Source organism: Tachysurus fulvidraco, chromosome 1 (genome assembly GCF_022655615.1).
Source record: "Tachysurus fulvidraco isolate hzauxx_2018 chromosome 1, HZAU_PFXX_2.0, whole genome shotgun sequence".
Lineage (NCBI taxonomy): Eukaryota > Metazoa > Chordata > Actinopteri > Siluriformes > Bagridae > Tachysurus > Tachysurus fulvidraco.
Window position 1 is genome coordinate 29,545,106 of NC_062518.1, and position 24,056 is coordinate 29,569,161.

Genomic DNA, 24,056 nt, shown 5'->3' on the forward strand with positions numbered 1-24,056 from the left:
AATTGTTGAACTTGATTCCCTTACATATACATTTGCTTTTAAGCCTAATTATTAATTTTGATTATGCTGTGATTGTGACAGGGGAAGAGGTTTCAGGTTGGGGGTAAAGAGTTTTTTCTGTCACCACGTTTGAATAAGAAACAATATCAAGGCTATAAAACTTGTCAAAACTCCGCGAATCACAAAAGTATCAGTGAGAAGTTGAGAACACACGTTTAAACAGTGCATACACTCGTAATGCAAAGACCGGTCATCGGGACATGAGCCGTCATGTACAATAAAAGCGCCTGCGCAGCGACAGGGAATATCATTTAACACAAAAAGCCGCCTAGACGGTGGACTTGCGCTCAGGACTTTTTTTTTTTTTTTTTTGAGTGGCGTGTGGACGAATGCCTTCTACGCGCACACCATTTTATTTCTTGATAACAGACCGATGCTAACTATAACACACCGTTGCCATGAAAAACAGAGCGTTGCCATGGACACACAGGATTCTAACCGTAGAGATGGAGCGCACTATTTTCTTTAGCGGAAGCAATACAATTGTTCAGCAGTTTCGTGTTGCAGCCACATGCGTATGAGACCTGTAACGAGCAACAGCGTGAAGCATTTTTTTCTGGCCACCAGGTCAGTGTCCGTCTGCTCGGCATCCATCTTCACCCGTTCTGCGCTGCACCCCGGAAAAAGTCACATGACCATCCGCGCCACACATGCCACTGCCTAAACTGAAACTCACTGGTCTTGTTTTTTTTATTAGCAGATAGCGGTATAGTGTATGAAATAGGCAAACAGCTTTCAGAGAGAATGGGTTGTCATGTCCACACATGCATTTATTTATAATTTGTTTTTATTTCATGAAATCGCAGCATTTTGCGTCATATAATCGCACAGGCTTGATATCGCGATTGCGATATGATTAATCGTGCAGCACAACTTAGAACCAATGTTGCGTCAGTCAGCTGAATGGTCTGGTTTTTATCAGCAATCATTTGAAGACTTTGAAAGGAAGGAATTAGTGCTGGGTCCATTTTACATTTACAGCACTTGGCATACACCCTTATCCAAAGCGACTTAAACTATCTCTTTTTTGATACAACTGAGCAATAGAGGGTTAAGGGCCTTGCTCAGGGGCCCAACAGTTTGATCCATGGTCAACTCAGTTTGAGCTGACCCATTAGTTCCTCAGGAGCTCTCGGTTGCATTATTATAAACTCTTATAGAAAATACATTATTTACATTGACATTATTTACTGTCCAGTGTCACCCAAATGAGGATGGGTTCCCTTCTGAGCCTGGTTCCTCTAAAGGTTTCTTCCTCATAATATCTCAGGGAGTTTTTCCTTGCCGCCGCCACCTCCGGCTTGCTTATTAGGAATAGGGATAGACATATAAATATTTTTTAAATTCATATTAAACTTTAAATAATTGTTTTCATTGATTTATTTTTACTCTTATTTTTTCTTATTATTATATATATTTACTTCTTTTTTTTTCCTTTTCCATTTCTATACTTCTATAAAGTTGTTTTGAGACAGTGGAATTCAAATTTATTTGTATAGCGCTTAACAATTCACATTCTGATGTAACGTATACGTGGTGATGATAAAGCCGTCCATGGCCCCATCCATTCATATAAATTGACACTATGCGCTGAGTATAGCAGTATTTTAAGAACCACAACTGGAATGGAGCCACAAGAGACAGAAATATCTTGAATATTGCACAATCCTTTGTGATGGATTAACCCCCAAATGACGGAGCACATTGAGTTTGGATGATGCAATATCAGTACAGACGATTACATTGTCATTTACTCAGTGTATTTTATATTGCATTACATTTCCAGACCTTCCAAACTTCATATGAATTTGTCTAGGAGCTCCATAAACTAACATTTGAGACGTTTTTCTCCTCAAATAAAACAGTAGATGAGCCAATCTACATAAATCTAAAATCTGCACAGGTGTTTTGAAATGATCAAATAGTCATGAAACAGATACCACCTGAAGCCCTGCCTCCCCTCCCCTCCTCCCCTCCCCTCCCTCTTCGTTCCTTTCTGTTTATGTTAATAATTCATTCCTTGGAAATAAAATGCATTTGTTAATGTTTGACTGAGTCAACATTAGACATTAGTACATAGTTCGTACAAGTTTAATATATTTATTAAATATATCATCAGATAAATATAGCAGAAAATGGTCCAAAAAAAAACTTTTCTTTGTGGAAAAGTCAAAATTTGCCAAAAAATATTTCACTCTCCTCTAACACTACAAACATAATGGTGTTAAAGGCACTTATAATGAGAATGTGATTAAATAAGCTCTTCTCTAGTTAATTCTGATGTTCAGACTATATATATAGACTATATAATTTTTTTTTAAATTAATCCTTTTACAGATTGTCTAATGTCATTATGAATGACCGTTTTGTTTATATATATAAATATATAAATTGCTCCATATATATATAAATAAAATTAGTGAAACAAATGTTTTCTTATCTTTTTAGGTTATTGCTTCATTTATTGCAACTTTTTTTTTTAAACAGAGAATTTAAACAAAAATCAGTATCAGACAAGCCTAGATTGGATGGTTATTCCTCTTAAGGGGACAACTGAAGGTTTCACATAGAAGCCTACAACAAATCAAGGGGTCCCCTACCTGAACAAAAAAAATGAATGGGGTCTATTTCGCTATCCAAAGAGCCCTTGAGGGAGTTTTCTTAAGAGCTTATGGCCCCACTCACAGCTCCATAAAGCAAAAATCTTGCCACAATTCAGAGGGATTTCCCCAGTCATCTAAAAACAAACCTCTAGTAAACTACATTTTCCTCTGGAAGAAAAGATTACAACATGAACACTGAACTCTTTAAAAGGCTGAAATCCCAAAACAACACTAAACCTGAGCTTTCATCGCCTCTAGTAGTGGTTCTGGCTCATGATTCACACTAAATCCAAAAAGATTTGAATGGGTTGAGGGGGGGGATTGAAAGTGGCACTACTCAAAGCAAGCAGGGTGGTAAAGACACGTTTATACCCCTTGCAGAGCTGGAGGGACAGCAAAGCAGTTCTTTGAAGTATCTTTACTATCTTTCTCTTTGTTATCCCCCCCACCCTTCCTTTCTCTCTTACCACCTCTTTGCATTTTACTGCCTGTTTGTCTGTCTAGAAACCTCACTGACATCAAACGCATGGTCAGAGCACCAGACTGTAAATCACTGAGCCCTCGAGACCAACGGCCCCAATCTAGACACTAGTAAAAGCGCAGCCCCACACCCCTCCACCACTATAACCAACACCATTACTCATGTGGAAACTCTGGAAAATCTTGAAGTACCAGCATCATCTGGTTGAGAACAGAAGCTAGGGCATACAAGAACTCAAGCTGATACGACTCTACCCCATGATTCACGCCTAGCCGTCACCCAAGCTTGAGTAACGGCTAAGCAGTCACCGAACTATAAAATGCTACATTACTTTTTTACAGCTAATGAAAAAAGCAACTTCCATCAAAAGAAGCATACCCCGTGGCCTCATGTGAGCCACAGAAATGAAGTCCCGAACCAGTGAAGATCTAAATAAATTGAACCTATTTGCTAAAGAGCTGTTGCGCTTCATTCCTTTGGTTATGTGTTCAAATCACCTTACCGTACCTTTTTTTTTAAATACTGGTAATAATGTGACTGCAGTTTTATGAGAGTATGAGTTTTCCTCTGCCTACAACTTGTAAATCCACCCCCCCCCCCCCCCAAAAAAAACACCATCCAAAACCACTAGTCAATTAAATACAGTTTGATTTGTATAGTGCTTTTAAAAATGCACATGGTCACAAAGCAGCTTTATAGGAACAGGAAAAAAATCAGTGTGAAATTGACAAATTTAAAATGATCCCTAATGATTAAGCCAGAGACAACAGTGCCCAAAAAATAAAAAGAAATAAAAATAAAAATTACAAAAACAAAAAAATTATGAGGAACAAATCTTGAAAGCAACCAGATTCAAAAGGGAACACATCCTCATCTAGGTGACACCAAACAGAACAATTATAACTCAATTCCCTTCTATGATTGCATTTGTGTAATCATGAGATTTTTAGCAATTTATTATTGCAGGTATTTAGTAAAATTATAAGCATCATTGTAGTTTCTGAATTCATTATAATTTTAACAGTAAACCTGGAGTATTCTTCTCATCTATAAGCTCCTTCTCTGATTACGGTATGATGTCAAATCAACATGGCGGCAAACACGGTGAATGAAAGGACTCCTATCTGTAGATTAGTTTATAGCAGTATTTCCTATAGCTCACTTAATATACAGACACAGTACTTGATTAAAACTATAACTCTTACTATGATTACCTGGATAGTTACTCACTATTGTCCACTGTACAGCAATTTCAGGGAGGATGTGTTAGCCTATTGGTTAAAGTTTTGGACTACTGAGCAAAAGGATACAAGTTTGAATCCCAGTTCCACCCAGTTCCCAATGCTGGCCCCTGAGCAAGGACGTTAACCCTCAACTGCTCAATTGTATGAAATTAGATAAAATGTAAGTCTCTCTGGTTAAGGGCATGTGCCAAATAACATAAACGTAAATGTAAGTTCATTATAGCAGAAAAGTATCAAGCCTGTAACTATAAAACAACACCTAATGTAGCTTTTTATGAGCTGTACGTGCTCTGAAAGAACACTTAAAAGACAGCCTTTGTGTAGGCGTCCGTTTTGGGTTTTTTATTTTTTTTTAAATTTCCACTTAGCATGTACATAACAAGGTGGCAAATTATGTATTGCAACTTGAAAATTACCACTTACAAAGCACCAGGAATGCAACTGTATTTTGTTCTAGCTGTTCAGATATCAATATAGGCAAAATTACCTATTTTTTGTTCACACACACACACACACACACACACACACACACACACACACACACACACACACACACACACACACACACACACACATTCAGCTGAGCCCCTTTAGTGACTGCTGATTGAAAACAACACGCCTCGACACTTTTCACTAGGCCACATACTACAACAACTTGTTTTGATCCATGGATTAACCTGATGAATAGAAATACACTATAGTATTATGGTAAATTTTTGATTTGTACCAAAAATCTAGTGCAATCAAAGTTCGACCATGAATAATAACCATGAACAAATTCAGTAACTGCCCAACATTTTCCAGTAAAATGGCCCTTTCCCAGCCAACTTTGGAAGTAACAGTTCTAATCCAAAAGAACATGGTGGCGTCAGCTTACTTCACACCAGCTGACAACAGGCAAGCTAGAGAAACTGTGAACAAAAGGTTCAATAACCATCACACTGCACAGACAACCAGAACCATGCAGCTGTGCTGGGGCTTTACGAGCATCGCCTCAACTGTGGTGCCATAAATCTGAAATTGCTTTAAAACTGATGACTGGACTGGTGCAGGGCCTTTGTCCCATTCACTTCTCAGCCACCAAAGAGCCCCTATATAGGAACGTCATAAACAGATTTAAGGGTACGGTTAAAGCCGCCCCCACCACCACCACCACCACCACCACCACACACACAAAATCAGCCTCTAATCACCATCCATCTGAGGATCTGACACAGCAGTCAGGCCAACGACTGGGCGCTTAACACAGAATAAATTTAAAGAGCAGGGTAAGAAACCTGTAGTGTCAAAGGGTGAAAAAATGTCTGGCATCATGAGCCAATAATTGATATACAGCAAAACGGTAAGGTCCATTCATTTGCATGAAGTGAACAGAAAAGGGGGAATTCATGATATTTAGACCAGCTGTTACATTTAGAAAGACGCATCTAATCTAGACAGTTAAGCAAGATAAAGCCTCAACTTTCTTAGGCAGTGACAGATACATTTTCCCTATGCAGAAACAAAAAAGTGTTGACCTAATTTCCATGACAATAAGATCCACGTTCTTTAAGGGGGGAAAAGATCAAAAAATAAATAAATAAAACAAGTGTTATAGGCACCAAAGGCAAGTGTTATTCATTTGTTATTTATTATTTATTAGTTTAATTGCAAAGCAAGTTAGTTGTACTATAAACTGCAAGCCCACACCTTTTGACCAATAATAATGTTGTGTTATTTTTTAGTCCCTACACCAGCTATATTTCCATTCATAAAGCAACAGGTTTGTCTGGTCTTGTCCTTTGATGGTTAAATAACTACTGTATTTCAGAATCAGAAAGATCTTTATTGCCAAGCATGTTTTCACATACGAGGAATTTGTTCTAGTTTCTCTGCTAGTCACTATTTAGTGCAATCTAATTTTTGACAATTTTAACCAACACTAGGATAAGGAAAAAATCCTTATCTTTTCTGAGGATTTGACCCCCACAGCAGTCAGACACTTACAGAGTTAAGTTGGTACATGCATAGATAAGGATCCAGGCTTCCAGACCCACAGACATGGCAATATGGACAGAGACACCTGGGCTTTGTTAATCGTCATAAACACAGCCATGTCTTTCTCCCTTTCACTCGTTTTTAAGGAGCGGGATTAAAGAACCTTAGCTATTCATTGCACCCTCCCTCTGTGCTCCATAGGTGCCATAAAACCATAAATTTCATCTCACCACTTGCTTTAAGGCTAATAAAACAGGCCTCCCTTTGAGAACCTCATTCTTAAACAAGGTGTGAGGATATGGCACTTGTATGGCAGCTCTAGTGGCTTACTAATCCAACTTCCTACACTGGAGAATTACTCAGATACTTTAGGATGCAGATACTGTAGTCCTTTGTCAGTCAGTATAGATTTAGAAATTCTGTATTCTGTATGTCAACTAGACAAGCTGTCTGGAGAGAGATCTGTGACTGTGGAATAAACGCAAGTTGATTTGCTGCCGAAAATGTTATTAACGCTATTAACGCCCAACAATGTCCCCAACAATGTTTTTTTTATGAATCAGTACTTTGCCAGTTAACTTGAAGTCCCTAACCGAACCCTGCTATGTATCGCATTCTTTTGGTGCCTCTAGCATAGTTTGACTTAACACTACATCCGTACAGGACGTCATGCATTAAGGCTCTTTTTCTCTGGAATCAAATGGCCTAGCTCTCTGAACTGCTGAATGACTGAAACAAAAACTGAAGACCTATTTACAAAGAAGAAGAAAAAAAGCAGAAAAAAATGACAAATGCTTAAACTAGACATGAGACAGAATTTCTCTTGTCTCTGGTATTGTGATACAAAATACTGTCAAGACAAATTTATTGCTTATAAAGTGCATTGTGATTGTGTTTAATATTCATTAGAGATTCTACATCATCTTACACACTAGAGCACAGCACCACAGACCACTATAAGACCGTAGCTTTCAGAGCGAGTGCCTCACAGCATGCTTAATTAAGCGTCCACAAAGTTAAGCTAATCAGAAAGATGCGTTACAGCTCAAAATCTGCTCAAACACAAGCCCCACAGCCTCAATTTATTTATCCCACTTGAGCTCAAAAACAATAAAATGAAACAGCTACTGCTCAACTGTTTCATACAATCCACGCCTCTCTGGCATGACCATCTGAAGGTAGTTGGTGTAAAATGCTCTCCAGTTTCTACAGTGACTAGCATGACCGAGGTTTGAAATGCGTCTTTAAATCACACACGTGTAAAAAAAAAAAAAAAATAAGGGGGGTTGGTTAAGTGGTGGAGTAAATGGTAATCAAATTAATTTTAGGGGGAAAAAGAAACATGAGAATTCAAATCATTATTGCTTTCCTAATCAGCAAAATGAAATTGGTTATTTAATAACGTAATAAATAAACTACCATCACAGAATCTCTACATATTAATGACATTGCCATTAAATACCTTTATGACCGTTACAATGAAGAGGGTTAAAATAATGTTCAGGGGAAAACGGGACCTTATAAACCTTTTCAGGTCCAGCAACTTCATCAAATGTCTCCCTCATATCTCTGTGAATACAGTATAGCTATCTGGCTAGTAGCTTTTAAACAGAAGCAGGAAAATAAAAAACCACATCATCCCACTTGGCTAATCCTGTTCCTTATTGCAGCAGCTGGTATTCAATAAAATGTGATTAAACAAAAGAAAAGATAATACATTCATTATAAAAAACCTTAGTATAATCAGTATTGTAAATGGTATTACATAATAGTACATACACTAATAGTTTCTGTCAGCTGTTCCCTTTTCCTAGAAACTTCCTAGTCTAATTTTAGAGACTGTAAATTCTAGTGTTGGTCAATAAAATATGCAAAACATATGTCTGTTCATGCTCTTATTTATACATACATCATCTAATGAGGGTATGTGGTAGCCTAGTGGTTAAGGTGTTGGGCTACCAATCGGAAGGTTGTGAGTTCGATTCCTATGTCCACCAAGCTGTCACTGCTGAGCCCCTGACCAAGGCCCTTATCCCTCAATTGCTCAGTTGTATAACAATGAGATAAAATGTAAGTCACGCTGGATAAGGGTGTCTGCTAAATGCTGCAAATGTAAATCTAATGCTTTGCTTAAAAATGTTTTCTTCAGGAGTCTAGAACTACACTACTGTACATGGCCAAATGTATGTGGACACCAAACCCCAAACTGCTGCCACACATTTCGAAGCACACAATAATTTTTGTGGAAGAACTTTGTCCAGCATAAAGCCCTGACCCATTGAATACCTCTAGGATGAACTAGAATGCTGACTGTGTGTAGTCTTTTTCCACCTATCAAATGCCCTTCCTCACTTCCTAATGCCCTTGTGCCTGATTGGAGATCTTCCCAGAGCTAAATTTCCAAAAGCAAGTGGAAAGCCTTAACAGAATAATAGAAGCTGTTATAGTAGTGAAGTGGGGAAACAACCTTGGATTGGGATGTTCAACCACCACATTGTGTACCAGAGCAAACGTTATGAAAATTTCTGTCCCAGTGGTCCGTCTTCATTGGGAGTGGATTGGACGCTAGTACATAAAATGTCAATGTGTCAAAATACAAAAGGGAAAGAAAAAACACAACAAGTAGAATATGAATATTTTACAGGCACTGTGACCTTTAGGAAGGAGGGACAAATTAAGACCCATGGTACAAAGAACTTAGGTCTAAAAACAACAACAAGAAAAGGAGTAATAAGGAGTTGGAGGCATCAGTTATCAGAGTATGTACATCCACCATAGACCTCAAAAGGAAGAGGATTCTACTCCAAGACATGCCTAAAAATGACTAATACATGTGATTACCAGGACAAATAGCTTGTCTTTTGGAAATAAACAGTAGTTTTTATGAATCAGTACTTTGCCAGTTAACTTGAAGTCCCTTAAAAGGCTCTTAAAACAAACATTGTCCCAGCTGTGAAGCATGGAGGTGCTAGCATCATGCTATGGAGGTGTTTTGCTCTAAAAGGGACTGGTGCACTGAAAACTCAGAAAATAGATAGTATCTTGAGCAAGAAAGATGATCTAGAAACAACAAAGCAACACCTTATGTCAGAAAGCAGGCAAGACAACAGATAGAAAGTTAATACTTATTTGTATCTGGGATCAGGACAATGATCCTAAGCACATCTTATAGTTATAACAATAAGTTATAACAAGTTATAACAATATTGTTTAAAGCTAAAGTAAAAAGAGTTAGAGCAACCATTACAACCATTCCCCAAAATTCCCCATGAATCCCAAACTGAAAAGCATGTCCGAGCAAGGAAGTGAGAAGCTTCTCAGAAGCTTGTAGGTGGTTACTGCAAGAGTTTGACTCAAAGAAAATGGCATCTAAATACTAACAAAGTGCCTGTAAACTGTCACCCAAAAGCTGATATAGTAAAGAAAAGCTGAAGAAAATCTCTCTTAGCGATTCATTTGAAACGGCCACTTGTGGGAATAAAGTAGATGCCCTAACTGGACGTTACACGGCTTGTATGTGAGGATGAATTGTGTTGGAAAAAATTGAATGTCTTGTATGTAAACATTCAGCTTCAACTGTACCACGTCATCTTTTTCCCTGCAGCAACATGGACACGTTTTTTATGTATCGTTATGGAAGGGAAGTATTTATCACAAAATTGATTGTGACAGAATCATGTGTCCATATTAATGTCAAACAAGAGTAATTCAACCCGTGCAAGAAAAAAAAGGCCCATTATAAAAGAGCTCATTAATATCATCAAATGACTCTGTGCCACTGTGTTTTACTGCCATCATATTTTAATAGTTATTTTCAGTGAAGAGCTGTAAACAGGGTTTACTACACATTTCCTTTCTTGGCACGTGCTTGCTACAGTCAACACAAATATCCAAACACAGTGAAGACTGCATGGCTATCAGGCACCAAAGGCAGAGCACAAATATATCCACCATTTCCGATCATATACAAGAAAGTGTCGAATGAATACCTTCAATTTTTACTTCATTTATCGTATCGCTTTTTTTTGTAAACAGGTGTCTGAGAAGTGAATCTGGTTTATGATGGCATTAGAAATAGCTAGTGAAAACAGTGTAGTGCACAGCTACAAATTTGATAGTGTTTCTCGAATTTATGAATTTATTTATGCTTCATTATTAAAGATTTTCATTTGACTCCACACCGTGTCGTCTGACAAGGACACATCCAATGAACTGAGACCTTTTAAAGCACAGCCACGTTAACTAAGAATAATTTCAGAATTTCTTTGGTCTGGAACAGAATTCAAAGTACTAATAGTATTAAATATATTAATAAATGATATGAATTACAGTTAAAACTGACAAATTATAGCTTAAATATCTGAATTTTCCATCTGCAGTATGGGTATGGTTGCAGTAACAGTATTGTAGTAACTACGAAGTAAAAATTTGTATTTTGACACCATCTGTCTGGCATCTAACATCCGGCACTGATTCCCTTAAACCCACCCAGAACAACAAGGCCTCAGGGTGAGGACTCCCAGCGAGTTTATTAGCCCTCTTGACTGACCAGACCTGTGTTACTGGAATTCTCTTATTGCTCGTCATGACCTGTTCGTTTGGTCATTACACAGTTCCCGCATGCTCTGGGAAAACTGTCTGTAAACACGATATCCTAGCAATCAGGTATCCACACACACACACACACACACACACACACACACACACACACACACACACACACACACACACACACATTTCAAATATTTACCCTAACTCTAAAAATGTTCAAAACTCCAAACAAAACGAGCAGCTATGTTTAGCAGACAATGCCAGGGGGTCATAAGATAAGAACTCATGGCAGAGTTATACCTATAGCAAAAATCAGCAGAATAAATAACTAAACATCAGGAAAAAAAAAAAACCTCAAGCACAAACACTACAATGCACTTACGTCGTATTTAGCAGAAATGTTGTCGTCCATATCAGAGTCATTTGGGTCCACCACATCCTGAAAAGGAGGCAAAGTAGACACTTTTCTTCTCTCAGACAGCTCATTATCCCTTAACTTGGCATGCCTGACCTGCGATTTTTCCTTTAGAGCCTTTTTATCCGAGTGGTGAAGCTGAACCAAGCTGGAACTGGACTGGAGTTTCTGTGATGAGTCTGAAAAACTTCCTTTCCGTTTTTTGGTAATGTGGGCTTCGTCGTCCATCGAGGGTCTTCGTTTATTTTGGCCCAAGCTCGAGAAGCTAACCTCAGTTGCCCGGTGTTCCTTAGAAATGGCCTTGGGCTCTTTGAATCCCATCTTAGGAATGGGTTGCTCATCACGCAGGGGCTGGTTCTCTTTGGGTTTCTTCAAGGAGTCTTTGGAGACTTTGCCTGAATCCCTGCTGAAGTCTCTGAAGGCACTTTTGGACTCTTTTGAGTCTTTGGAAGGCTTGTCCTTGTGCTCCTTGGATGGCTTGTGGAGCTTGAGTGAGCTGCTGCTGATGCTGTTATTGGTGGTGGTGATTGTGAGGGCACTACTGCTTTTGGACCCGTCCTGCAGACAAAATACAAAAGATTAAGGTTTAAGTGAAACCAGACAGATAAGCAGAGCAGCCAGTTAAAAGAAACTAATTCAGTTAGAGTAGAAAAATGGCGTTTTTGTGTACGTGTCTGAGAGAATGTCAGAGAAGCATATATAGTGAGTTAATGCTTTCAACAGAACTCAAAAAAGAAAAATTTACATTATTTACATCCTGTCTTATTTTGGAGTATATATATATATATATATATATATATATATGAGAGAGAGAGAGACAGGAGAGCTACAGGAGAGGTGGAAGTTGAAGCCCGCAGTTATAACCTAGACACGGAGGCTTTAAGCCACTTCCTTGCCTAATGACTGGGTCGCTCTGTCCCAAGGTCAGGCGTGGTAGCCCCTGTCAATATTTCACTCGTGTTGTAAAGCCATTAGGAAGTCTAGACAGAGGTGGTGTTATGACCTGCCTAAACTACCTCTAAAGCTTTTTATTTTCTCTATCTGTTGTTGACCCTCGGATCGTTGAACACAAAGAGGTTTCTTCATGGTGAGCCAAAGAATACAATTCGACCTGACGGAAAGCTTAGAGTGTTCATTTATATACGTTTTACAAGGCTGGAGCCACACCAGTAGCTGAAACCAAATTAAACAGAGAAGCCTTGCTTCTTATTATTAAAGTGAAGTCTGATTTAATTAGACTAAATTTGAATAGTATTGAAATACACTCTAAAATATAAGATAGAACATGCTACTGGCAGCAACCTGAAGTATGATGGATGACTTATTTTCAACTGTTACATTTTTCTAAACCTTAAAGGGGTTGTGTTTGTGCACATACGCAAAGATTCTACACACAAGCACACGACCAAAACACCAAATTAAACAGAGCACAGGGAGAAGATTCCAGAACATGGACCGTCTTTTGCCCATTTGCTAAGAAAGCTGATGTAGTTGTGCAGCAGCCGGGCTACCAGTGACCCTTGATCTGTCAGTAATCCATCACGTGCGAGGGCCTGTTTAGTTTTGGAACCGTTTCCATGTGCGGTAGGGGAGTCCCGTAACCTCTGCTTGCATGCAGCGCTTCAAGCTGGATCACAGTAAGTGATATGACACTGGAGACTAAAAATAAAACCTAACTGAAGAAATATGTAGGTGCCTGGTCCTGCACGATTTACTAGCGTAAAGAATAATGTGCTTCACTCAATACATGAAAAAAAGGGTTTTAACTTCTAAGCTCCCTGTGCAACACTGCTGGAAACTAATAACTGAGGTGAAGCCTTACATAAAAAAATAAAAAAAAGCCTGAACCATTTCTTAAATGGTTCTTTCAGACAGACTGAAGAAAAAAGAGAAAAAATGAAAATGTCTGAGGTCTATAAGTATTTCACAGTTAATTCAAAATGCCTCCTGAAACGGGACACCCTGCTGCTTAGTTTACGTCATCATAATGTAAGCACTTGCCTTTTTCCCAGCCAAGAAATGCCTGACTCAAGCCCATGTTTAACGTCTCTTGAAATCTCAGCTAAATGCCCTGAACATATTTGAACTTGCCAAATATGGAAGATTAAGAAAAGTTCTTTGAAGAGATAAAAATTCTTTGGGTGAGAGATTTAGTGTTTTTTTTTGGTGAGTGTCAGCTCTTTCGGTTTACTGTACAAGCCGTGAGGGAATAAATTGGATATTTATACTAACCTTTGCTCCTGGAAAGGATTTGTTCTTTTTGCCATCAGAGAAGTTGAGTGTCAGTGAGCTGCTGGGTAAAGTGGGCAGCTTAAGGTGCTGACCGAACAGAGACGTCGAGCCTTCCTGCATGACCATGACCTGAGGATAACAAGAAACCTACTAAATTACGTGAGGAACTCTGATGAATAAAGCAATGAAGAACTGATACAATGGTTTTGTGGTTGTTGATTAAGTATTTGAACACGACAACTTAATTTGATAATGATTATTATTAATAATAATAATAATCAAATCCTTACTTTAGAGTCTTCTGAACTTCTTTTGTGAGGATCTCGTTGCTATCAAAATAGAAAGCAAACAATTAGACAAGCCTGTAAGGGAGATTAAAAAAACAAACACATCCTTGACAAATGACGATGTACTTTACTAATATGTCTTATATGATGAAGGACAAAATCCTTCCCAGATGACCTCAAGTCCCTGTTGAGGTAGACTGATATTACACATCCTAACAGGTCTTTCTTAATTAAACGACTTCCTGGATAAAGGCTCGTTGTCAATCAACAGCACTGATTCATGCTACACCACCCTGTTTGTAAAGTAGTACTGAGGGAAATTAGGTCACATCCTCATCCACAAAAAGTCTGATCCCTGGAGTAAAACAAAGCCGACAAGCGCGTAGCAGCAGAATAATATCCTTAGATAAGGAGAATTTTAGATGAATGGCTCATGTTTGATGTGATTCGATCATCAGGTTAAGTTTTCATGAATAAATCATGGAAAACACAAAACACACACACACGGACACACGGACAGGCGTCCTCTGGCATGGTACCAAGTACAGTTTTTGTGTCTTTTAGTAATGGATGGTTCAGGTTGGCACTGGCCCACTTTTATTCATCCTACAAAAGTAACTCATCTTGACTAAGAACAGTAATTCCATTAAGACCAACTCACTGACAGTGGGGTTTATTGTCGAGCTTTGCAGAATCATACAGCTTTGTGGAGCAGCACTACACCCGCACCTTGCTGTGGGGATTAGTGTGTGCATTTTTGTGTGTGTGTGTGTTCATGCCCACAGCTTTCAATAAAGACACCACCCACATCAACATACTGTAAAGCTGGGAGAGAGCCCGGATTCGGAAAACTTAAAATGAGAAACAGGCGGTTCTGCGATAAAACGGAGATTAAAAAAAAGATTAAAACGGATAAAAACAGAAGAGTGAGTGAGGCTTCCAGCATGTTCAAGGACAGAATTTCAATGCTGCTATTTTTAGAGCGGTTATTGTTTACATCCTAAATAACAATTTAGTACCCTAAACCACTAGAGGTTTATTCCAGTATATTTACCTAACTTCAATGATCATTTTTACCCTAGTGGATCTAAGTAAAAATGTTAACCTGGAGCAATAAAGAGAACATCTGCCTTCATGAGCCTTATTCCTTCTCAGCTCTGTTTAGTTTCAGTTTTCGTCCCATGAAATTCAGTGGCAGGAATGACACAAAGGAATACACCAAGCAGGCGTGTATGTGCATTTACCCCTCCGGCCTTTAGCAGCTTCCTGCGGAACTCCTCTGTCGGGTTGTTAAAGGTGAGCTTCTCACAGCGCAGATGATTGACAGGGGGATGACCCTCCAAGTGCAGGAACAGATCGTAGTCGAAGCGCACTTTTTTCGGCTCCTCCTGGCGAACAGGAAAGCGTAGGCTCGCGTTCAGCACGTTTATATGAAACTCTGAGGAAAGGGAATTTTTTAAACAAGCTTCAGTTTTATAAATACGTACCTTATTTCGGAAGTACACTTCGATAGGCAGGATAAAGCCGGCGTATCCAGACTCTTCCACTTTATACGGTGGATCCTTGCACACTGTGGCAAATAGGGTGAGGGGTGGGGGGGACAAAAACAAACATTTAGTGATCAGTCCTGGACATTTATCACAAGTTCAGATCACTTATTAGGCTCAGACGTCCTTAGGTTAAAAGTCAAATCTGACAAAACTACTTTTATTTGCAGTATTGGTTTGTAAGATGTTACCTGAAGTGGCCTTTGATGAATTTTGTGTTCTTTTTTTTTTGTTTTAAAAGGTCTATAGGAAATGCAGATTTCAGTGCACTTGATCAGGCATTCGCTTGATATATTGCTACATTAGCTTTTTGTGTTCTGACAAGATGTTTGATACTGGAAATGTGAAAGTTGTAACAAACTATTCCAGAAACATTCATCTAGAAAGAATTAAAAAGTGTTGAACCAAAATTTGGGAAACTTCATTTTTGTCCTGAAGCTGTACATATTAAACCTTTTTGGGACGGTTAAAGCAAGCAGACTTTTTTAGTTATTAGCTTGCTTGCTAGATTGATTCAGAGCAAAATTCATACTTTTGGCAAGTTTTGTATTTGGCCTGATCCGTTTCGACAGTTCATAAATTTAAGGGAACCAGAAAAACAATAAAACCTTTGCTAAGGGTCGTGTGGGAAGGAATGGAGCTGGAAACGTAATCAGAAAGTCTTTGGAAACTCCTTGGAAACTTTCGGCAATTGGGTCGTATCTGGGTTAAATCGTGTTCTCGCTACGACCAAACTGCACCTGAATCTTGAGTGCGACTGCCCCAGTTCTGCCCAAAATTGGTAGAGAGACACCACATTTCAAATATACCGAAGACTAAATAAACCAACATGCCCTGGATAAATGGCTAGTATTGCATGATATGATTAAATAGTCATCTTTACTTAAAATCAAACTTTCAATGCAGAGCTTAAGATGGAATTCATTATTAGTGCCACAGTGCGGTCCAGCAATCCGACACATGTAGTGCTTTGCCAAAGAGCATTTTGTGAAAGGTCTATACATAGAAGAAAAAAAAAACTATGACAATAAATCAATATCTCAGTTCTGGCACAGCATCTGTGTGCTGTATCATAGTGCAGTCAGCCCAAGAACCAGAGCAGATCAGTGTGTATTATTTATTTGCCCTGACGTGAGGTTAATAAAGCGAGAATCTCGGCCCGGTCTCACAGCTGTACTGTAGTAACTGTACTGGGGATATAAAGTTAGGAAATGCAATACCGTAATTTCATGCTGCCTTTGACCTGCATAGAATCAAATCTTTTCGCATTTTCAATTTAAAAATGTATTACAGATTGACTCTGCTGTGAACTGGAGTATGTATGGTATAGTATAATGCTATGCTTGGATTACATTCTGTCTCACCTATAAGTGGTTTTAAATCTTTTATGTTTTAGCTTGTAAAAACAGATGGAATCGCACATCTGACTCATTCACACTCTAACCTTGCTTCATCATACATATATACACATCTAAGTACACACACTCACGGAAATGTGTGATGGTCCCAATTATGAATTTGAGAAGACAGACCCACGAGACACTTGTTTGTCTTGCTCTCGGTGTCCCACAGGGACTTACAACGGTACGAGCAATTAGTCACCATGCTCCATGCTCACTGAGAGCCGAGGACATCTGGAGACAAATTAGCTTTAAACAGAAACCGTCTTTCTAAAAGTCTACCAAAATTTCTTCCCTAATGACAAACGGTACAAAAGAATGATTTCCTCTAACTGTAGCGTAGGTAAATTATATCCGTGTGTGTTCGGGGCTTACGATATTATTGAGCTTCGTCAACAATAATCACATGTGACACAAGGTTTAATTCAAGCGGGATAACAAAAAAACAAAAACAACACTACAGCTCTACACAGTGAGGATCCCAGTCACAGCATGCACAGCATAAACACAAACCAACCGAACGTGGATTCGTTTAAAAGTCCTTACAATGCAGCTAACATTTCAATTACAAAAAGGGGACTAATTAGGACGAGTAAGAATCTAGACCTTGAAGCCATTTCCAAACCCTGAGCCACAGAAATACTCACTCTCAAATTACACTGAAATCAAGACTCGACCTCGACAAGCAGAGACTCGTCTCTCCTGACCAGACAGCTCATGACCCCAGTCCTGGGGTCACGTCGCCCAGACACTGCACTGCTGCACAAATATTATGGGTTGCAATTAATTGCATGACTGGGTCAGGTTCAATTATAAACAGTTAAACGGGCCTATTCACTGCACTGTGTTTATTTTCTCTGATAAAGCCACTGTTGTGTATAGGCCATAAAGTGGAATTGTATCGTTTGGGTTTATCTTTAGTGTTTTTGAGAAAGGTTCATAGACCAGAGTAGGTTTCAGTTCAAAATATAGAAAAGTAAAATGAAAAAGAAAAAGAAAGCACAAAAAATGGTGCCAACTCTCAATTATTTAATTGTAAAAACCTCTACACTGAAAAAAAAAGAAGAAAAAAAAAGTCTGATTTTTTTATTTATAGTAATTCTATTGTCAAGATTTTTGCTTTGAGGTTGTTTTAGCTTCAAACCCAGCAAAAAGAGACCTAACAAACTCAACAGAAGAAACAATATTTTCCAAGCACTTGGTGTACATGTTAAAGTCAAGCATAAAAATGTATGAGGTCTAAGAAGGAAAAGAAGAGAATCACACATGTAAGCTGGAAAATGATCAGATTATTATTGTGGCTGTGAAACGTCTGCTTGAGTTGAAAAGGTCACTTTACATTTGGAAGTGGGAGTCTGGACAAGCAAAGTGTACAATACACTCATTGACCTGGAACAGGAAATTGGCCAGCAACTACACCGAGCCAGAGTGGAGAGCGCTTTGCCTTTTTTCCTTAATGGAAAGAGCCAAAAAGAACCCCTGCCTTCTATTACAGTACGTGCTCTTGAACACACACACACACACACACACACACACACACACACACACACACACACACACACACACACACACACACACACACACACACACACACACACACACACACACACACACACAATGCCAATCACAGCACAATGTCAGTCAGAAAGCATTTGCCCTTTCTTCAAGACTGGGTCGTAATGAGGCAAAGCCGGAAAATCCTGAGACAAAACCACAGGGGAAAAAAAGGAAGAAGAAGAAGAAGAAAAGAAGAAAAAAAAAAGACCTGATCTATTTGACATTTAGATCATTGCACAGCTAAACTGTTAAAATACACTATTAGATTCTATCAGCTTTTCTGTCCTCTGTGAAGAGCAGTTAATATACACAAAAATCCAACACCGTTTCAGATTACACTTCTTACTAAATGGCCAGGCTTAGCAACAATCTGGGCTAAAGGAAGTGAAATCGACTCTCCATTTAGTGTCCGATTACCATCTTATAACTGAAGCAAAGACTCCACAATGAGATATATCCAAAAAAACACCCCCCCACCCCCACACACACACAAAACAATCTTCAGTACTGAAATCGATTTGATACATGCTGTAAAGCCTTCTTTCTTTGGGTTCACAAATCTTCCAGTACTTTTACCAAATAAGTCAAAAAATCTTAAAGGACAAACTGAATTAGAAATGTTTCAATGTTATTTTTTGGACAATGGACATAGTCACAAAGCAGATTTAATATAAAGTAATATAATAAGTTAATAAAAAGATATTATCTCTAATGATTAAGCCAAACACAACTGTGGCAAGGAAAAACTCCCCGAGACCTTGAGAGGAACCAGATTCAAAAGAAAACACATCCTATTCTGGGAGACACCAAAGAGTGTGATTATACTGTAAATCATTTTAATCCTAGAACAGTATATTAAGTGTAATGTAATGTAATATAAATAATATAAACAAAATCAAGTGCAGTTGTGTAAGCAGTTATGTGAGTAACTTGTGAGCATGAGCACCAGTGTCGTTTCTGGATTCAGGATAGTTTTAACAAAGTTATAGTAACTAATATTTCAGTATAGTTTTAACGAAATTCAGTCCCCTCGTGGTGTAGCGGAATGATCCTGTGCTCTCATTGCTACAGTACATCCCGTGTTCGATTCCCAGGCAGGGAACTAACCCAGACACTGATGGGTCAACTCTCAGTGCCAGTCCCAAACCTGGATAAGTCAGGAAAAGCATCCGGCGAAAAACCTGTGCCAAAAACAAATATTTGGACCAGATGATCAGCTGTGGCTAAATGATATTTCTAGACTATCTAATGCTGCACAGTGATATGGAACTTGTTAACAACAGGAAGGAATGAAGACTGGACTCTTTGGTTTTAAGTCACCTGCTGTTTCACTGAGGAAGTTCCTTCACTCCCCAAACTAGCAATATCCCTTCTAAAAATGGGAAGCACAGTTTATTCTAAGTAAAAATTAATGCAACAGAAGTTTTACAAATTTTCCCATGTGAGGTTTCACGTTACAGTTTTTGAAAATCCAAAACCAACATGAACTGTGACTTTTTTTTTAAAGGGGATACATTTCTTATGTTCCCTCACTGAAATACATTATTCTAGGTCGATATCATGTAAGAACATGTCTACCATTAGTATTGTGTGTGCAGACCTACTTTAGCTAGTTAGCTAGAAACTTATTTAGATTTAAAATCCAATAAACAAAAGTTTGGCTCGTGGCATTTGAGTGAAAGGTTTTTGCACATTAAGTAACATAAGGTGGCTGACCATTAGCAAGCATACACTGTGTTCATATTTTAATCACATATTCAACCAGGTTGATTTGGCAAATTATCTACAAAGCCTCGGGTTAACTTCACGCTCATGTATCGCGACAGATTTCTAAATCTTGCTGAACTGTGTGGTGGAAGTTAGCAACTAGCTGAAGTGGTCCACTCTCAGAAAGAAGGTGCTGGTGCATGGAGTGAATACAAAGAATCCTTGAGCGGGAATAGTCTGAAATAATAAACCATTAGCATAACGAGGGAAAAACAATCCATAATTGGACCCAGGTTTGAACATGGGGAAGGATCCCACCTCTTTTCCCAGCCATAATGGTGACCAATGCTGCTGTTCCTTGGTCTAAAGGGAAAGCCTCGCCACAGTACACATGCCACATGAAGGCACTAATTCTAATGCAATTTATACTCTCAGAAATTTGTTCCTAAATAATTTAGTGTTGAATTTTCCAGGATCCAAAATATTCTTCATATATATACACAGAAGCTCCTCGGGACAAAAGAGCCAATGTTCAGCCTACAACATAGTAGCTGTAGCAGAACTACCAGTAAGGACAATAAGGCAACAGACTAAAAGAGACAAAGCCAGCAAAAATCCTCTCAAGACTCAGGTGTGCTCTTTCTGTTGACGCTGCAACATCAGCCACATCACATGAAACTTTAATGTGGCTAGTAAACCTGTGCTCATGTTCACACTGATAAGGATGAAATAAAAATGTTACATTATTGTCTTCCATTTATAAAGAAACCTTCTCTTTCACCACTGAAAATGCTGTCTGTTGGATTATTTGAAGTGCAGTAGGACATACAGAACCAAACAAAGATGGATCAAATCACTGTTCTATTGTTCTGTGACAGTCCTCTGATTTGTCATATAATCCAACTCCATCAAATCCAAAGCCAGGAAAATGAACTAGTGCGAGTGTTGATTTGTTCGCTCTTCTGCAATTGAACAGAGCTATGTACAATATAGCAGCACTCCTGAGTGCAAGTATTCCTGTGTGTCCACTGCAGTATGACCAGCCCCTGTGCTCTCAGTGCTTATACCAACCACATAAAGAGCCTTTGTTCTGCTTAACTTATCCATCTTTGCTGGTGACTGTCACACTAAACCACCTCAACTGCCTTAACTTTTTGGTTCCAAAGCACAGATCATGTTATTTTAATACTATTATTATTACAAAGAGACAGACATACAGATCTAAACTGACAGACAAACCTAGACAGACAGACAAACCTAGACAGACAGACAGACAGACAAACCTAGACAGACAGACAGACAGACAAACAGACAGACAAACCTAGACAGACAGACCTAGACAGACAGACAGACAAACCTAGACAGACCGACCTAGACAGACAGACCGACCTAGACAGACAGACCGACCTAGACAGACAGACCGACCTAGACAGACAGACCGACCTAGACAGACAGACAGACAGACAGACAAACCTAGACAGACAGACAAATCTAGACAGACAGACAGACCTAGACAGACAGACAGACCTAGACAGACAGACAGACAGACAGACAGACAAACCTAGACAGACAGACAGCCAGACAGACAAACCTAGACAGACAGACAGACAGACAGACAGACAAACCTAGACAGACAGACAAACCTAGACAGACAGACAAATCTAGGCAGACAGACCTAGACAGACAGACCTAGACAGACAGACCGACCTAGACAGACAGACCGACCTAGACAGACAGACCGACCTAGACAGACAGACAAATCTAGACAGACAGACCGACCTAGACAGACAGACAGACAGACAGACAAACCTAGACAGACAGCCAGACAAACCTAGACAGACAGACAGCCAGACAGACAAACCTAGACAGACAGACAGACAGACAGACAGACCGACAGACAAACCTAGACAGACAGACAAACCTAGACAGACAGACAAATCTAGGCAGACAGACCTAGACAGACAGACCTAGACAGACAGACAGACAAACCTAGACAGACCGACCTAGACAGACAGACCGACCTAGACAGACAGACAGACAGACAAATCTAGACAGACAGACAGACCTAGACAGACAGACAGACAGACCTAGACAGACAGACAGCCAGACAGACAAACCTAGACAGACAGACAGCCAGACAGACAAACCTAGACAGACAGACAGACAGACAGACCGACAGACAAACCTAGACAGACAGACAAATCTAGGCAGACAGACCTAGACAGACAGACCTAGACAGACAGACAGACAGACAGACAGTTCACTAGTCTGACAACAAAGCCAGCAAAACAGTATTGTGGGGAAAACAAACAAACAAACAAATAAAGAAAGAAAGAAAATCGGAATTCTATGATAAATTATTTTGGTTGTCATTAAATATTAACACAGAATGGAAAAATAAATTCCATAAAAACAAAACAGTAGATACTTGTAATATCTCAGAAAAGTGCATTGAGACATAATTTATCACAATATCAATATGTATAGCATTGCCCAGCTGCAGTAAACACAGTAACAGTGTATATTCAGCACAGATTTAGTGTGTAGTTTTAGTATGTTATTTAAAAAAAAAAAAAAAAAAACATTTTAGATGTACTGAAATAAGTATGTACCTGGCCTCCGGTGCTTTAGACAGCTTGCAGGTATTGCCCCATACAGACCAGACATCCATACAGTACTTTTCAAGCCATTATTTTTAGTCACACTACACTGGTTCAAAGTAAATTACAAAGAATAGAAATATCAGTAGATAAGGCACTGCTTTTAGAGCTGAACATTTCCATAGACCTCAGTGAGGTGCAAGGCTCTTAAGGCAGCTAAATCAGTGCTATGGTATAGTGGCTACTGCTCACATCCAACAGTGAAAAATGCAAATTTCAGTAAGCTAAATCCATAAACAGGGGTTTTTCGATGATCATTCATAACTGTTTATCTTAAAAGACAAGTGTCCTTATATACATATATATTTGGTGTTACTACTTTTTGCCATCAAAACAGCATGAAGTGATGGCACGGCCCCCACAGAGCCCTGATCTCGACATCATCGAGTGTGTCTGGGATTACATGAAGAGACAGGAGGATGTGAGAAAGCCTACATCCACAGAAGATCTGTGGTTAGTTCTCCAAGATGTTTGGAACAACCTACCAGCCGAGTTCCTTCAAAAACGGTTTGCAAGTGTACCTAGAAGAATTGCTGCTGTTTTGAAGGCAAAGGGTGGCCACACCAAATATTTATTTGATTTAGATTTCTCTTTTGTTCATTGATGAAAATAAATGTTTAACACTTCCATTTTTGAAAGCATTCTTTGTTTACAGCATTTTTAACACCTGCCTAAAACTTTTGCACAGTACCATACATATATATATATATGTATGTATGTATGTATGTGTATATATATATATAATGTATGGTACTGTGCAAAAGTTTTAGGCAGGTGTTAAAAATGCTGTAAACAAAGAATGCTTTCAAAAATGGAAGTGTTAAACATTTATTTTCATAAATGAACAAAATGCATTGAATGAACAAAAGAGAAATCTAAATCAAATAAATATTTGGTGTGGCCACCCTTTGCCTTCAAAACAGCAGCAATTCTTCTAGGTACACTTGCAAACCGTTTTTGAAGGAACTTCTAGGTACACTTGCAAACCGTTTTTGAAGGAACTTGTTTTTGAAGGAACTTGAGCTGGTAGGTTGTTCCAAACATATATATATACACACACACACATACACATATACATATACATATATATATATATATATATAGACATATACACATTATATATAATGTATGTGTATAAAGATTTTACATATTTAATGAAAAGCATTTAACTGTATTGGACATATCTTTGCATTTATTCTACCACCGAAATGTCTTTATAGGATATTTTGGGCACTGCTTTATGTTACGAAAATCAATTCATAACATTGCAAAAAAAAGTGTCAGAACTTTGACCATATTTGTGTGTAAAGAACTTTTCCAACAGTCTGTGCCCTT

General features: G+C 38.7%; 1 protein-coding gene across 2 annotated transcripts in view; it reads right to left on the reverse strand.

The window, feature by feature from the left end:
* mllt3 (MLLT3 super elongation complex subunit) overlaps window positions 1-24,056 on the reverse strand; it is a 49,042-nt gene that overhangs the window by 9,715 nt on the left and 15,271 nt on the right. Inside the window, exons 3-7 of one of the 2 annotated variants that reach the window (XM_027169153.2) lie at window positions 15,338-15,420; window positions 15,095-15,238; window positions 13,854-13,892; window positions 13,564-13,692; window positions 11,299-11,889 (exon numbers count right to left, since the gene is read on the reverse strand). In XM_027169153.2, coding sequence (XP_027024954.2) covers window positions 11,299-11,889; window positions 13,564-13,692; window positions 13,854-13,892; window positions 15,095-15,238; window positions 15,338-15,420 — 986 coding nt within the window. Of the gene's footprint in view, window positions 1-11,298; window positions 11,890-13,563; window positions 13,711-13,853; window positions 13,893-15,094; window positions 15,239-15,337; window positions 15,421-24,056 lie in introns of both variants that reach the window. The other variant, XM_027169152.2, reaches the window with a different exon arrangement.